We start from the raw sequence: 16,964 nt of genomic DNA on the forward strand, positions 1-16,964 counted from the left end.
TTACCATTTTACTTGACGCTCTTGATGTAGTTTAACAAATCAATTTAATATAACTGTAAGTATTTCAGTTTGATAACTTTTAACTTTAAAAAATGTCTCATATTTACCTTTATTTGTAGACACAACTACATCTACTACATGGTATTTATCCAGAAATAAATTGACAAAGCTATCACATTGACACTGTAAGCCGCTGGTGAATTCTCTTCAATAAGCGGCCTTACACATTTGGTAATATTTTAATTCAGGACAATCTTTGACCACACAAACACCCTCACAGAGAGAGAGAGGGGGGGGGGGCAACCGAGATTTTATAATGTCACAATTTTGAACACGGATCAATTTTTTTTAAATTTTAAATAAATGATTTTTTTTTAGCTTATTGCTTAGTATATCTAAAATGAAGTATTGTTCAATATACTCTATCATCAGTCCGTAAAGTAAAAAAAAAAGATGAACATGTTCATGTGTCACGGAGCCACATTCGTTGGGATTCTTTATATAACATGATTGTACTGTAACTTACCTGTGGGATGCTGGCTACAATACTAAAACACCACGCCAAAATAAGCATGATCGGTCCCCTCTTATCTGCGTCGTTTAAACTCAGCGGATGTACAATGGCAAAATATCTATCTAAACTTATGGTCACAAGAATGAAAGACGACAGGTACAATCCAAGAATTCGGAAAAACATAAGAATCCTACAGGCCAGATCCCCCGCCTTCCAGGCTACTGTGATGTTCCATATTATCTCCAGGGGGAGCATGATAAATGTAACAACCAGATCAGCAATGGACAGGTGAAAAATGAACTGATTTACACGAGATTTGATGTTACGATTCCTAAACAATGTGATGAAGACCGTAAGGTTACCGCATGCCGCCACAATAAACATACACGTGTAAGCCACAATGGAAACCATGTTTTCGTCCGTGAACACTAAATCCATCGGTAATACTTCCTCTGTCTGGTTTTTGCAAGAACCGTTCCTCTGAATGTCCTCAAAAGCATTTTGACAAGAAAATTTCATAAATAAAATTCCGTCATTGGGAGCTGTTGTATAAACATCAACAAATGGAAAACTTTGATTAAAACGAATTGAAGATTCCAAATCTAGATCTGTTTCAGAACTCATCTGTATTTCACCTCCGTCTATTAAAATGGACCAATTCCAAATAAAAATTAATTATTCTATAGAGTATGTAATGAAATCAAGATATCCAGTTATCAACTTTTAACTTTCTTTTCTTGTAAGAAAAAACTTTGAAACATAAGCCCGTCGTCTTATCTGAAGGTACTCAGAATAAATCTGTTTACTGAAAACAAGAGCCTCTGTTACATATAATCAATGCTCAAATCCGCAATCTCCATTGGTTCTCACTAACCAGGCGCTGTATATTTATATATAAGCTTTAGCAGATAGAGACTGAATAATTAACAATCAATAATCATATCTGCAGATTGGATGTTGAATTTGACAGAAAACCATAGGTAGAAGACTGAAGGACAAATAACACAAGCAATTTTTTTTCTCCCAAAAGTCAAATATCTTTGCTAAAATATGTGCCTCTCTCACTTTAGAAGTGATATTTGTTTAGTTAAACAGCTTAATGTTTGGCCAAGCACAACATTTGGCGAAAATGCAAAAACGCAACTTTACAGTTCAATATTTTTTTTTTTTTTTTTTTTTTGAAAATAAAATGTCTTAATTACATTTCCATTGAAAGAAACATTGTAAAAAAATAAATGCCAGCGTACTCTTCTGTGTGGGAGATAAGAAAATTTGTTTGTGGTGTATATCTTTAAATATCTACTGAAGCTTTAGGGTAACCTGTAAAAACACACTAAATGTACCTGTGGTAAATTACCTATAATATTTTTTTTAAATTTATTTAAACTTGATTTAATGTTTTTTGGATACTAGAAATCTAGAATATACATGTATGTGTACTTTGAGACTTAAAATGTAAGAAGAGAAGTGTTGTAAACTGACGGAGGGATGGGTAGTATGATATAATGAGGGATGTAATAGTCATTTGATACCGCTTGAGATATGAGATATAATTATTCTTAAGAGATTGCATTCCACCATGAGTACATTGCTCAGATTTTTCAAACAGCAGAAAAAACCTTGATATTGACAACATTTAGACATAAGGAGTTTGGTGATAATAGACAGAATTCCACGTTTTATGTGTTCTCCGTCAGTTTTAATTATATTTTAAGTTCCAATAAAACTATTTCAAATACCTATCAGTTTTTTTAATTAAAGAAAAACGTGATTAAGATGAGATACTTAAAAACATTGATATCATTTGTATGCTACTAAGTACATGTAATATAATAATTGATTATGCCCTTAAGATCTCCAATAAGGTTTTGAAACTGAAATTTTGACCACTGAGTCACCCAGCGGCCTTTAGAAGGTCAGTGTTCTTTAAATACTATACAATATTACCAATCCATTTAAAGTGGTTGCAAAAATTATCTTAGCATATGATTTGCCAAATGATATAAATATGAATGATTCCGGAATTTTGATATCATGTTCCATGACTCCCAAAGGGCTCAAAAGGGCGTGGTTTCCTTTTGAAAGTTTGTCACAGGAACTCTGAAGAGTTTGATTCTGTTTATGAAGTAGTGATGCTAAGGTTGTAGATTATAATAAAGTATCGGATGCTGCAGGTGGCATTTTTTTTCGGACGAATTTATTCCCAAGTAGTTATAATTCTTATGTTGATCAAACTTGCATGAATGACTACAATATATATTTTCTGAATGAGTGATTGGAAAGATGTTTTGGAACAACAATTTGACCAATCGTGCATATATACCAGGATGGCATCTCCGGATAAATGCTATCAGTCTTGCTTCGGCTGTTAATGTAAACTTGTTTTCTTAGATGTTTATTTTGCAGTAGGTCAATTTTAATGTGTGCAGACATCTTAATTAAATTGCCATATTTTGTGTCATTGAATGTACACATATCTAATTATCAATTATGCTTCAGATGACCCATGGCGTCATGTGCGCGCAATTAATTACCGGATGTCTCAGCTAGCCACAGAGGATCATTTACGCTTTTGCCTGACGCCTGAAGCTAAAATGTAGTCACACGCAGAATCCGATAAATGAATGACAGAGATTTCCCCCCGAAACAACATACAGTAAATACAAGTTTGGTCATTTCATGGCTTTTAATGAACCTCTCTCAGAAATTTCTAAGTTATTGATCATCTGGAAAAATTGTTCACTTGCAGCAATTGAAACCATCATTACTGATATGCATTCAAAGATATAGTAATTTACATGTTAAGTTATATACAAGTGGGCACAAGAATTTTTCGTCTGTAACTAAAATAGCTCAATTAAATCTAGGAGGTATTTTTGGTACTAGAATCTTTGATTCGGGATAACTAAGAATCACATGTCATTGAACACGTTAGTCTGCAATAAGAAACGCGAAACAGATGAATTAAACTAGAAACTTAGCAAAAAAAAAACAAAACAAACAAAAACAGAAACAAAAAAAACAAAAACAAAAACAGAAAAACAAAACAAAACAATAAACACACACAATATTTCCAAAAATAAAGACTTCGCAAATTAAGCCGTGAATATAATTCAAAAGTGTCCCTGTCTAGAGTACCGAAACTTAAAAGTGCCACATAACTTTCTTTTAGTTGGTAATTCCAACTTTAGACTTGAAAAAGGCTATTTTAATCTGAGCTTTTTTAACTTTTTACGACTTCATGCATTTCATTCGTATACTTTGCAGCAGACAGAGGAAGTATTTTTTCTAATTGTAATCATTATGGAAGAAACAATTTAATTACGAAGAATTCATGATGGAGAAAGGAAAATTTTCATTGCGTTTTCATATGCAGAGTTGATACATTTAATGTAGTTGTCATTGTATCCTGAAAAATGTGATTATTCATCCTATATATCAAACACCTAATATGGTCTTATTTGTTTAAGCTCATTCTCTCATAAATAACAGATTTATAATTACATGTCTGATCTCTTAAATAAGTACGGTTGAAATGCTCTCATTTCCGCAGTTGTATGAAGTTATCATTATAATATAAGAAGGACCAAGAGAAATATCAGGGACTTTAAAGTTGGAAGTTATATGCAAGGTCATAGAGAAGGTCAACGTCAAAAAAAATTGACACAATTTAACGGTTCACGAATTTGTTTCAGTGTATTTGGTTTGCATTAATAAAGCTGATGATAATATTAAATAAGGGAAAAGGCTAAGGAAAGGCTAAGAAAAAAAAGCTCAAATTCAAAATGGAAAAGCCAAGATTAAAGTTGGAAAAGCCAACTTTAATATTGGAATTACAAAATTCAAGGTGGGAAAGTTAAAATTACCAACTTTAAAGTTAGAATAATCAACTTAAAAAATATATATATTACCTGGCACTAATTATACGCTTCCGTACTAGAGACTAATGATTGCACATGTAAGTATTCCTTGTGGGTTTTTCTTTAATTTTCAGACCAAGCAAAATGCTTGCCCCCCCCCCCCCCCCCATTCAAACCATAAATACATTGAATTGAAAGAAAGAACAGGAATGCCATATAATCGTATGATTATTTCCACTAGTAACAGCTTGTTGATATATACAATGGATGCAGTGAATTATGGCTAAATTTTTTTATTGAGCATGCTATTCACCTTATAATCCTCATCACCAAAACGCTTATCCTTTGTTTCCTGGGAAATCTGTTTTGATGAAGAGCTTAATATGCAAAGGAAATACGCACGATTTCAATTCTTTTCAGCTTTGTCTGAGTCTTAAGACATCGTAATAACTGAGGATATTAGATTCTTATATTAGATTCTTATTTTTTATTTTCTTTCTTAAGGGATCTCTTTGACGATACAAAAGAAAAAGTCCTGTAGAGAAAATTGTAAATCCGAAAAAAAAAAACATTGAAAAGTACCAAAATTGTCAGTTATTTGTATTTTTGTTTACAGTTTGTGAATATCTATCGCTTGAGAATCTATTTCAGTATAGTCAATCAAACTGGATGGAGAAAAAAAAATGCAAATCTGATATATATTTTAATGTGACAAATTAATATCATTCAAGGAATGGACAAAAAAAGTTAGAGATAAATTTATTCTTTCAACGTTGAACTACTCTATTTCATATTACTTTATAAGTATACTACGTAAAATGATTCATAAAAACTGTCATTTAAAATACCTTTTGTATTAGGATCAAACTACGGGAAATTTTATTTTGAAAGATATTATAACGCAAATTGGAAATACGTAGGGCATCTTAATAACGCGAGAAGAAAAGACGAAAAGGCATAATTATACTTTTCATAAGACTAGTAATCAAAAGGCATGATAGACGGTAAAATACCTTTCCGAAAAAGGAAAAAAAAACATTTTAGATTCCTGGAACGGTAAAAAAAATAATAACCTGCTATATATCCATAATAAAAAAAAAAAAGATTTTGGAGGCCTTATTATGACCTACAACATTTTTTTTTCGGATAGAGCAATCTTTGGTTCAGTGTTTTATTAGTGAGTTATATCGAACTTAGCCTCAGGTATGATATAATTATAGCCCGAGTGTAAGACAAACCAAATGAAAATTTAATTTATACTGTTATATATGTATATGATCTTTTTTGTTTCTCGATAACGAAGTACATTTTTTGTCACAAGGTTTGAGTTTTTCAATTCGTGGTATGGAATGATTTGCTACATAATTATGTGTAGTGTTGAGTGTATCCAGAGTTGTACAAAAATAACAAATGAATCGGACTTTTCTTCACGGATTTCATCTCTTTTTGTCATTTTTTAAAGCTGTTAAATAAAAAGAAATCAAATGTGAGCGGAATATAACAAATGCTTGGGTGTTACCTGGACTTATTTTTAACTGCAGCATAAAACTCACAAAAATGTACGAAAATCCACAGACTGCGATAATTCTCAGACCTCGCAAACAACACCGACCTCACATAATCTGCCATATTTTTATCCCCCACCATAAAATGGCTGGGGACATATACATGTAGTATTACCCTGTTCTGTCATTCCGACATTCTGTCATCATTGATTTTCCGTTCATTATCTCGGCAACAGTTGCACACATTCAACTCAAATTTGATATGTGGTTACGACATAGGAATACGCAGGCCAAGTTCAAATTTGGTCATCGTCCAATGATTTTTGTCAGAGTTATCCCTCTTAAATTTACAAAAAAAAAAAAAGAAAAGAAAAAAAAATCAGTTTCTTTAGGGATGTATGTATAAGGTTGAAATTGCATATGCAGGAACTTTACTAGAAAATACAGGTGAAGTTCGAATTTAGTCGTGGTTCGATGATTTTTGACAGAGTTATCCCTCTTGAATTTAGAAAATAAGAAATTTTCAGTTTCCGCTGTCTTACTTTTGTAGGGATGTATTATAAGGTTGAAATTGAATGTGCAGGTATTTTACCAGAAAACACAGGTCAAATTTAAATTTGTTCGCGGTCCAATGATTTTTGACAGAGATATCCTTCTTGAACTTAGAAAAAATAAGAATTTTCCAGTTTCCGCTCTCTTACTTTTGTAGGGATGTATGTATAAGGTTGAAATTGCATGTGCAGGTATTTTACCAAAAAACACAGGTCAAGTTTGAATTTGGTCGTGGTCCAATGATTTTCGACAGAGTTATCCTTCTTGAACTTTGAAAAAATAAGAATTTTTCAGTTTCCGCTCTTATTTTTGTAGGGATGTATGTATATAAAGTTGGTATTGCATATGTAGGTATTTTACCAGAAAATACAGTTCAAGTTAGAATCTAGTCGTAGTTCGATGAATTGATTTTTAACAAAGTACCTTCTTGAACTTAGAAAAAATAAGAAATTTTCAGTTCCCGCTCTCTACCTTTTGTATGGATGTATTATAAGCTTGAAATTGCATATGCAGGTATTTAACCAGAAAATTTAATTCAGTAAATATGAACAAAGCCCAAGCGGGATTCGAACTTGAAATTTGCGGTTCACAAGCCCGATCTTTAACCACTTGTTTATGATAATAGTTGACCAAATCGATCTATACAATTTCACAGAACATTTAAATTGCCATCTTGTGACGCAGCGTCTTAAAAAGTACAAGAATCGATGTATAGAGCAATCTTAATAAGGTTAACATTGTATAGTTTTTATCTTAGTTATGCCCCTTGAACTTAGAAAAAAAATCTTTTGTGCAAACAAATTTAAAACTAAATACGGCATTTGAAATTTCGCTGCCTGCGGGGGGCATTCGTGGCGTTAGGACTAATTTAGTTTCAGACTTTGTATCGGATAATTTACTGATTCTGACGATAATAGACTCTCTCAATGTCTAATCATCTATGAACTTTTTCGATCGGCTTCATTTCAACTCAAGTATCTAGAAAAGTAGGTGTATAGATGAAAACAAATGTAGGAGTAGCATATTTAAGGACAGACGATACGTTCCTCAATAATATATAATTTTTTCTAAGAATTTGTCATTGAAGTATTGCTACTTTAACATGTTTACTCGCAAAAAATTGAGGTACCTTACCAGGCATTTGTACATGATACCGGAGGATGATATTTCCTATAAAATCCTTTTGGAAAAATCTTAATTTGGCAATATCACATTTTTTAGTGTTTCAATTTTTTAAAGACAATTTGAAACATTGAAACACTAAAAAACAATACGAAGATATACAAAACAGATATTTGAGGAACGTATCATCTGACCTTAAGACATTTATTTCTCAATGAGATCTGGTTTTTGATAGTTTGATTCATGTCCACGTTCCTTTCTGTATCTTCTGAAATTAATTTCGGGAGTAACAGAGGAATTACCACTTAGTAACTTTCATGAAAAAACGTTGTGTTTATTAAGCATATGCTAATATTTTCTGTATTTAATCAATATTTAAAAAATTGGTGCTAAGGGCAATAACTCCTCTTTATGTATCTTCATTCTGGCATGTTCCTTGTTGTACTTCTAATGTCAAATGGTTTCCCTGACATTCACAATTCTTGCATAATTATAAAGTAACAATAATTATTTTAACAATTAACTATTAATAAATATTTTTATAATAACTTTCAGTATCAGAATTATGTATTTGAACCAGTTTTTAGCTCTACTGGTCAGAGACCAGAAGAGCTTATGCGATAGTAAGGTGTCCGTCGTCCGTCCGTCTAGCTGTCCGTCTGTCTGTAAACAATTTTTCAAAACGCTACTCCTCCTACAGTTTTGGTCTGATTTCAATATTACTTGGCACACAAGTAGACTACACTAAGAAATATAATTTAGTGCATGGGTTTTGATTTCGATGAACAGTGTTGCCATGGTAACTAAAAATAGAAATTTCTATGAAATTCCTTTAAAATGCTACTCCTCCTACAGTTTTGGTCTGATTTCATAATAACTTGGCACACAAGTAGACTACACTAAGATTCATTATTGAGTGCATGGGTTTTTGATTTCGATGAACGGTGTTGCCATGATAAGTAAAAATAGAAATTTCTGTGAAATTACTTTAAAATGCTACTTTTGCTATAGTTTAGATCTAATTTCAATATAATTTGGCATACAAGTAAACTACACTAAGATACATAATTTAGCATGTTTTAGTACATTGGTTTTTAATTTCTATGAACGGTGTTGCCATAGTTACTAAAAATAGAAATTTCTGTGAAATACGTTCGAAACGCTACTCCTCCTACAGTTTTATTCTGATTTCAGTATAAATTGGCACACAAGTAGACTTCACTAAGATACATAACTTAGTGCATCGGATTTTGATTTTGATTAACGGTGTTGCCATGGTTACTAAAAATAGAAATTTCTGTGAAATTCCTTTAAAACGCTACTCCTTATACAGTTTTGGTTTCATTTCAATATAACTTGGAACACACGTAGACAACACTAGGATACATGATTCAGTGCATCGGTTTTTGATTTTGTTGAACAGTGTTGCCATTATTACTAAAATAGAAATTCCCGTGAATTTCCTTTAAAACGCTACTCCTCCTATAGTTTTGGTTTGATTTCAATATTATTGGCACACAAGTAGACTACACTAAGATACATAATTCTGTTTATCAGTTTCTGATTTTGATGAAATGTTGCTGTGATTACTAAAAATACAAATTTCTGTGAAATACATTCAAAATGCTACTCCTTCTATAGTTTTGCTTAACTTCAAAGTAACTTGGCTTGCAAATAGACTACAGATAAAAAAAAATTGCCTTTATCTTTTTTTTTTTTTTTTTTTTTATTTTGATGAATGATTTTGCCATGGTTACTAAATTCAAAATCTCTGCAAAAATCTTTTAAAATGTTACTTTTCCTACAGTTTTAGTCTGACTGCAATAAATCTTGCTACAAAAAGAGACTTAATCAAGGATCATTACTCTATTTATTGCTGTTGCAAAGTTTCAAGTCCAAGAGCAATTTTCCTTTGTTATAAGTACATACCAGTAGAGCTACATTCTCATCAGAGACTTCTGGTTACATAGTTTCAATAATATTGTTTACTAAAAAGTACGATTTTTATGCTGACATTAATCTCTGTATATTTATGTCTGACATCTTAAAAGAATATGGCAACCCATACATTTTTTGCGATTATTAATTAATTTAGGCTATATTTAGTGAAAATAAATGCACTTTTACTACTTTGAACCCATAGAATTGTGAGGGAGGAATTACCTTAACTTAGTAACTTTCATGAAAAAGGTTGTGTTTTATTAAGCATATGCTAGATTGTGTATATATGGTTTCCCTCATCTTTGTTCATATTATATGATGCAATAGAAGATTTCTATAATGCCCACAGTGAAAGCAAGATTCGGATCATATTAACATCGCACTGATCCAATCATCTTAAATTAGTTCCGCTTCCTCTATTCATGGAGTCTGAGGAAAGCTTCAGCCTTCAAAGCTAGTCAATCAAAATAATGTTTCCTAAGGAAAATTGTTTTATTTTGAAATTTTAGAACAAAAAACCTTTTCTACAGAAAAATTCCCAGGCATTTTATTTAGTCGCGAACCTAGACTAGATTAATCAGTGGATGTAGGAAGTCTATGTACATGTGGTACAATGAACCCAACTAAGCTCTGGTTACTGTAATAAAGAGACATAAAGTAAAAGAAGTAAAACTATTTTCGATTTTTGTTTATTGTTTTAAGTTATTCCTATCTCTTTCAATGAATTAAAGAAATCATTTTTTAAAAAAATAAAGTCAATGCTATAGCAATCATTTGGAATATGAAATATTATGACAAAGGTCAGTTTATATTAAATTTTACTATTGATACTTACTTTCGCACATGAATATTACATGAATGTTTATCATAAAGATGACCGTCTTCTCCTCAAATAGATCTTCTCCTCAAATAGACGCATGGCGCAGTGGTTAGAGCGTCTGCTCTAGAGTCGCGAAGTAAGGAGTTGATCCTTACATCGCGGGTTCGAATCCCACTGTGGGACGTGAAGACCAGTCCTTCGGATGAGACCGTATAAACCGAGGTCCCGTGTCGCAGTAGGTGCTGGCACGAAAAAGATCCCTCACTGCTCAATGTATAGGACAAAATTTGCAGCTCTCCACCGGCAAGCGGTGGCGTCTCTATATGAGTGAAAAATTCTCGAGGGGGACGTTAAACAACATACAACAATCAAATAGATTGGAAACCTAGAGTCAAAATCTGTCTTAGTTCTTTCTTTGTTATTGCATTTTATTTGTAAAGCAGGAATACTTGTCAAGATATCGTTTTCCATTTGTTACCAGGGTGGATCCAGGATTTTTTCCCAAAGAGGTGGTTGAGTTCCACATCAACTGTAGCAAATGTCGGGGAAGGGGGTGATTGTGTAGGAGAAGACACTTTCCTAAGTTAATTTTCTTAAGACAAATAACTCCTTACAGTTTTAAGAGGGGTCTGTGTTTCCTAGAGGTTCGAGCTCATTTTTCGTTTTTTGTTTTTTTTACTTAGAAATTTCCCTCTAGATCCGCCTATAGTTACTGATTACAGACAAATCGGACAAACTAAAGTTAAGAGGAAACCTTTGTCACTATATTTTGCTCTCAATAACATTTCAGGAAACGCCGAACACCACCAAAGCTGAACTATCCAAAAATATTTCTAATCAAACACATTATCTGGTGACTGAAAGACCGCGGGACATTAACTGGCAAAATTGGAAATATGCAGCTTACGTCAATTCCATCTGTTACAATCAAAACATTTAATGATAGACAATGGAATGGACGGGTACAATTCGGCAAGGACGTCCGAGAAAACATTGGATTGAAAACCTCAGCTACGCTAGAAGGCAATGTCTTACTGATTGACCCAGAAGACAAATACATGTAATTTCATTTTCGGAATATTTTGAAGTTTAAATACATAAATCAGAATTTATGTCCAGTGTTTTTAGAGAAATATAAAGGGACAAATATTTTATTTCTGTTAGTTATGTGCATGTATGTGTTGGGGGGGGGGGGCTGAACGATCTTGGAAATAAAAAAGAAAAGTTTTTTTTTTTTTTTTTAGTTTGGACAACCCCTCCCTTTTTTGATTGTCAAACATTTTTCAGTGAAGAAAAAGCTAAAGAAAATACCTATTGTTAGCCTAGAAATAAATATATTTCGTCATGTGAAGGCATGATCTGACTTGACAATTTTTACCTCCCTCCCCCTTTCTAGAATCAAATAGCCATTCCCTGAAAAAATAATCTCTGTCTTCTATGACTTTTAAGTGTCCTTAAAATTATAGGATAAAAACTCATATAATCAATGATAAATATGAACTTCAAACAACATGTATTTAGGAATTGAAATCATTTGTCTTTTGGATCATACATTCACACTCTGCGTTTGAAAACAGCTCAGGTGGATTGAAAATGAATTTCAAACTAGAATTTCAATCCAATGTTTTCTCGGACGTCCGTGCCGAATTGTACCCGCCCATTTCATTGTTGCCTGACGCCACGTGCGTCAGGCAGTATAAGGATTAATATTTCAGGGATCCGAAACTAAGCGATCATTCTTAATGAACTAGATTTTATGCAAGCTGATTTACATCGGAATTTGTTCCCTGCATTTAAACAAATACAGTTTGCAGGAGAAAGAATCATATAACTGATGCAAAATAATGATGTGTTTAAACCCTTTAGTTTTTTGCATGCACATGTTTATTCTTTGCGTTTCTTTGTAAGGACATGTCCGTGTAACATTTTTTCTGCGTTTCTAAACTACTGGATCAGTCCATTTGCCTTCTACGAAAGGGGTGACACAATCATTTCGGGCCAAATGTCACGTGAATTATCTTCGCACCTTTTTCTTGGGTTGTTCTATTGAATGGGTGTGATAACTTCTATGGAAATAAATAATGTTTATTCTTTTAACACGATTCTTAAGCTCCAGATTTTTTTATTAACAGTAAATTTCACCTCATTTTTAAGAGAACAAATTTTATATGGACAGGCAACACTAAAGCAATGGATTTGCTGATTATTCTTACTATTTATCCCATAATTAAGTGGACTACAACGTAGTCTAATCATAAACAAACTCCCTCCACCTAGTAAATGGGACATCCCTTCTTGATTCAGTCTGTTTCTACCTCGCCTTTCTTTTCAATATATCATTTATTAATAATGTACGTTACAAGGTTAGGTTTTTAAGAAAGCTTAGAAAGTCAGCGAGTAGCATATTATTTCATGCTTTGTGATGCAGGCCCGTAGGAAGCAATTTTAGTTTGAGGAGGCACAGCCATACATTTTCAATTGAGGAGGCACTATCAACCAAAATTTCCTTGACAAGCAAAAAAAAAAAAAAAAAAAAAGGTCATCAGACGGTTTTATTCAGGGGGCACAAGTATATGGTCGCTATATTTTCTATAGTAATGTATATATTGGCGAAATTATTGGGTGCACGCCCCCCCCCCCCCCGTGCCCCCCCCCCCCCCCGGTTCCTACGGCCATGTGATGAACAAGGATTTCCTTTTAATACAGTGACAAGAGTGTAGGTCAGTGCCCTTAGAGGAATGGGCTTCACTCCCGTAAGGTTCTAAGTAAAGAATCGGCCAAATGAAGACGACATCATGATCTGTACTGGTTTTCATTTCATTAAAAGCAGGTTATTATAATTATGAGAAAGGTCCTGAAATCGGTTGAAAAGAAAAACTTAACAATTTCAAAACTGTATATAAAGATGTATTTTAAACTCATTTATAATACATGTATATGGTAAGATCATCATCGCGTGAGTTTTGTCCGGGGGTGGTGGGGGGTGTTATTAGTATCTTGTTTTGCGCTAGCGATAAAGTGTACAGGTCATTTACTTTGATTTCTAGAGCAGCATTGAAGCATCTTTGTCTCAAACACTTCAAGACAACTTTCCCAGTTAAAACTGTTCATAATTTACTTCGTCGTCGAGTGTGCATGAAGCGCGCCCTCTAGTAAGAGAGAGTACATGTAATATGAATTTCTTAGGAATCATCTAACTATTTTTCTCAGAATTATCAGTGGCGGATCCAGGAATTCATAACAGGAGGGTGCAGTAGAAGGCAGGGGGTCTGGGGGCTGTATTGAAACCCAAGTTGGTCCAGGGCAAAGCCCTGATGGGGGTTCGGGGGGGGGGGTGAAGCTCCCGGAAGCTGACGCATTCTTACAAATAAGAGGTGTTTTTTCCTTGATTTGAGCATAATAAACATATAAGTTCTACATACAAAATATTCAAACGGGGGGGGGGGGGGGGGGCGCACGCCAGGCGCGCCGGTGCTGGATCTGCCTTTGCCTGTAATCTACGCTAGCGCACTTGCAGTTTCATCCCAACGTAACTAGTCAGCCTGTGGGCTAACTAATAAATGACCAAATAGTGGCATGTCTTAGATATTCGTTAATCTGTAGTATTTGGTTCTGACATTTGAGAAAGTCAATTGTACATCTTGTATAATGAAGTATCGCAACTATGTCACTCCTTGATGACGGAAAAATCTTGCATATACGTTCCATAGATATTGATTGATTAGTCAGGCAAGCTTTTTGAAAAGCTATTACTTGTCTATCATTAAATGTTTTGACTATAGCGGATGGAAAAGACGTAAGCTGTATATTTCCAATTTTGCCAGTTTATGTTCCGCGGTCTTAATTGGAGCATTAGTTTTCTTCAAAATCATGCTAACAAAGCGGGAAAAATAAAGGGGAAAAAAGCGGATTATGCACACCAATCTGAAAAAAATTCTCTTCAATAAATAAAATAAGCTCTTCTTCTAATAGTTTTACTACTCAGCACCACAAAAGCTGAACTATCTAAAAAGATTTCTAATCAAACACCTTATCTCTATTACTCGTGTTTCATTGATACCATTTTAAAAAATCTTTTCAGCAGTTTTGTAGATACTTCTTTTGAAAGTATCCATACATCTTGACCGAAAGTCGAACCAAGATTTACGAGGGTTCGGCCCCCAAAACCCTTGAAAAATTTGTGACAGACAGGTTGGCCAAAGACTTTAGACTGGAATGTCTATAGTTTACTCGTGGAATATATGTACAATGGGAGAATGTTTTAATCAGTTAAAGCTTTACCGAAACCTCATTTTTATTATGAACGCAGGGTAACATAACATGAGAAAAAAAATTGACTGTCTGACCAAAAATTATGAAAACTGGTCAGAGGGGTATCTTGGTTAAATCTCAGTCACATTTCCAAAAACGACCAACGGCCGACGGTTTTTTAGGCAAAAATAGGATTCTCCGGGCGACATTCGGCTGTTGTCTTGCCTGATTTTGATATCTTTTTTCGTCAGCCGACCAATTTTGTGTCTGTCGGGTCATGTTATAATTTTTTCTGCGTTGGTGGCCAATTCCTTCAATTGATGAAGTAGTTGAATAGTCTGTCGACCAACCTTCGATCATCTTCCGACCATTGGCAGTTAAGTCGATCGGTCGACATTTAAGAATTAGGTTTTCGTAAATGTCGACCGACGGAGAAAATTCAAACGGCGGCTTAGCGAACGATGATCGAACGACTGTTGCTCGACTTAGAATTATATATTTAACTTTTGAAAATTATCGGTGCTCTTAGGAATTAATGTGACTGCTCCGCGTCACCCGATACCACTGATGGCCGATAGTGTTTTTCAGCCGGCGATACGAGAAAAATTTGGTCACCCGACCATCGGTGACCTAGGCATTACTGTGCACTAAAATCTGTGTACAGAATAACTCAACCGTGAAATGTATGATCGCGTAGGGAAAGTAGTAAAAAGCCACACACAAAAAAAAAAAAAAAAAAAAAAAAAAAAAACCACGTGCATATTGATGATAACAGGTTTATCAATAAATTTTGTAATACAACTTGATAAACTGGAGGTATACACATCGTTTTTCGATATTTACGTTCAATTTGAATTTCTTCCAATCATGGTTCGGTTGACGTAAGTTCTATGGGGTCTAGCTATTGCATTACCCAAGTAAAGAAAAAGACAACAAGAGGTTGCTGTGCAGTTTTTTATGATTTTTCCCACCATAGAACGTCTTAGCCGTCGCCAATGAGGAACTGAAAGGGTTTCCAACCAACCCTGATTGCGCGTAACAGCACCACGTCAAGATTGGGCTATTCATCCTGTTACGTGCTATCGCCACATCACTGAAACCGCTGTCGATACATAGGCAATTATAATCGTTACATTCACCTAAAACTGAAAGAAACCGATTGCGCGATTTTGGTTTGTGAGCTCGTCAACTTTACATCGAAGCTCTCTCCCTCGTGCACGTATGCGTCGTATGCCTAGGGCATTGTCAGCATATACAGGAGAATCAAGGTTGTAACAGATGTGCGAAGGAGGCCTAGGCATAGGTCACAATGTGACGTAAGCGGTCCAATACATGTATCTTATCGACAGGTCCAATATCTTACTGTAGTCAATTTAAACATCAATTTTTTATGACCGCTCGGTAAAACATTGGAAATGTTAGACTTTTTTTAGTAAAGATTTATATAGGAACCAATTTTTAAAGGTATAACAGTTCTTACTTTCACAGTTGTATTGAGATAATGAACAGACAAAATTCAAGAGGAACTGTAAATAAAAGATAAGAAGGTTTAAGGATGCATCAGGACGACGTCATGTAGAGAAGTGTCAGTCAATATGTCTGCAGACCTGGAGGCAAATATTGCTAAGTCATGTCTTCCTTTCCTGTACATAATAAGTGTTGGTAATAAAGACTTCCCCATACCCCCCACACGTCTCTGATCCAATAACAACAGCCAATGATCTCACAGAACCATGGAATCATGCATTATAGCATGTGAGCATTCACCCCCGAGTTTTAAGGTGTCATAAACGGTAGAAACGTGATGCAAATCGCTTACATGCAAATGACTACTAATAACCTACTTAACCAGTTTGCTTAAAATTTCTTATCATTCGTGACTCAGTTCTACCGAAGGGTTTTTCAAAGTTGTGAAGTTCAAACGACATCGGGTAAGAAAGCAGATATTGGTTGCCAGAGACCATGCATATTGATAAAAAGTGCATTACAGACTTTTAAAAACAGAAAATAAATAAATTTATCGAATACTTACAAAAAGTGAGGTATTTTTGGTGTGGGGAGGCGGGGGTGGGGTGGGGCTAAAAGTAATCTTTCAGGGAGGGGAAGAGGCACATTTAAGGTTATGACTTGCAAAGAAAAAGATTGCAAATCTGAGAGTGGTCATCTTGGCTGAATGCAGAGTACAGAAATAGTATGTTTTTCAGAGAAGTAGAGGTAGCAAGTTACCTAAGCTTGATTAACTGAGTTCTAGAATAATACGAGTAAATAGATATACATGTATGAAGTATTTGATTTTTAAATATATTTTTAAATATTTATCTACTCATTTATTTGCAAATATGATTTTTATTAAAAATTACTACTTCATACATCAAATAAAAATTGTCAAATGTGCATGC

General features: G+C 34.2%; 1 protein-coding gene across 3 annotated transcripts in view; it reads right to left on the bottom strand.

Annotated features, from left to right (window-relative positions):
* The window catches only part of LOC133183268 (adipokinetic hormone/corazonin-related peptide receptor variant I-like), an 86,007-nt gene that overhangs the window by 44,103 nt on the left and 24,940 nt on the right, over nt 1–16,964 (bottom strand). Inside the window, exon 1 of one of the 3 annotated variants that reach the window (XM_061318227.1) lies at nt 527–1,316. The exons of 1 other annotated variant lie outside the window; for it this stretch is intronic. In XM_061318227.1, coding sequence (XP_061174211.1) covers nt 527–1,138 — 612 coding nt within the window. In that variant the 5' untranslated portion in view covers nt 1,139–1,316. Of the gene's footprint in view, nt 1–526; nt 1,319–16,964 lie in introns of those variants that run through there. One more of the 3 variants, XM_061318229.1, reaches the window with a different exon arrangement.

The sequence above is a fragment of the Saccostrea echinata genome, unplaced genomic scaffold (genome assembly GCF_033153115.1).
Source record: "Saccostrea echinata isolate AGI-Se365-2 ecotype Australia unplaced genomic scaffold, CSIRO_AGI_Sech_v1 ptg000009l, whole genome shotgun sequence".
Taxonomy (NCBI): domain Eukaryota; kingdom Metazoa; phylum Mollusca; class Bivalvia; order Ostreida; family Ostreidae; genus Saccostrea; species Saccostrea echinata.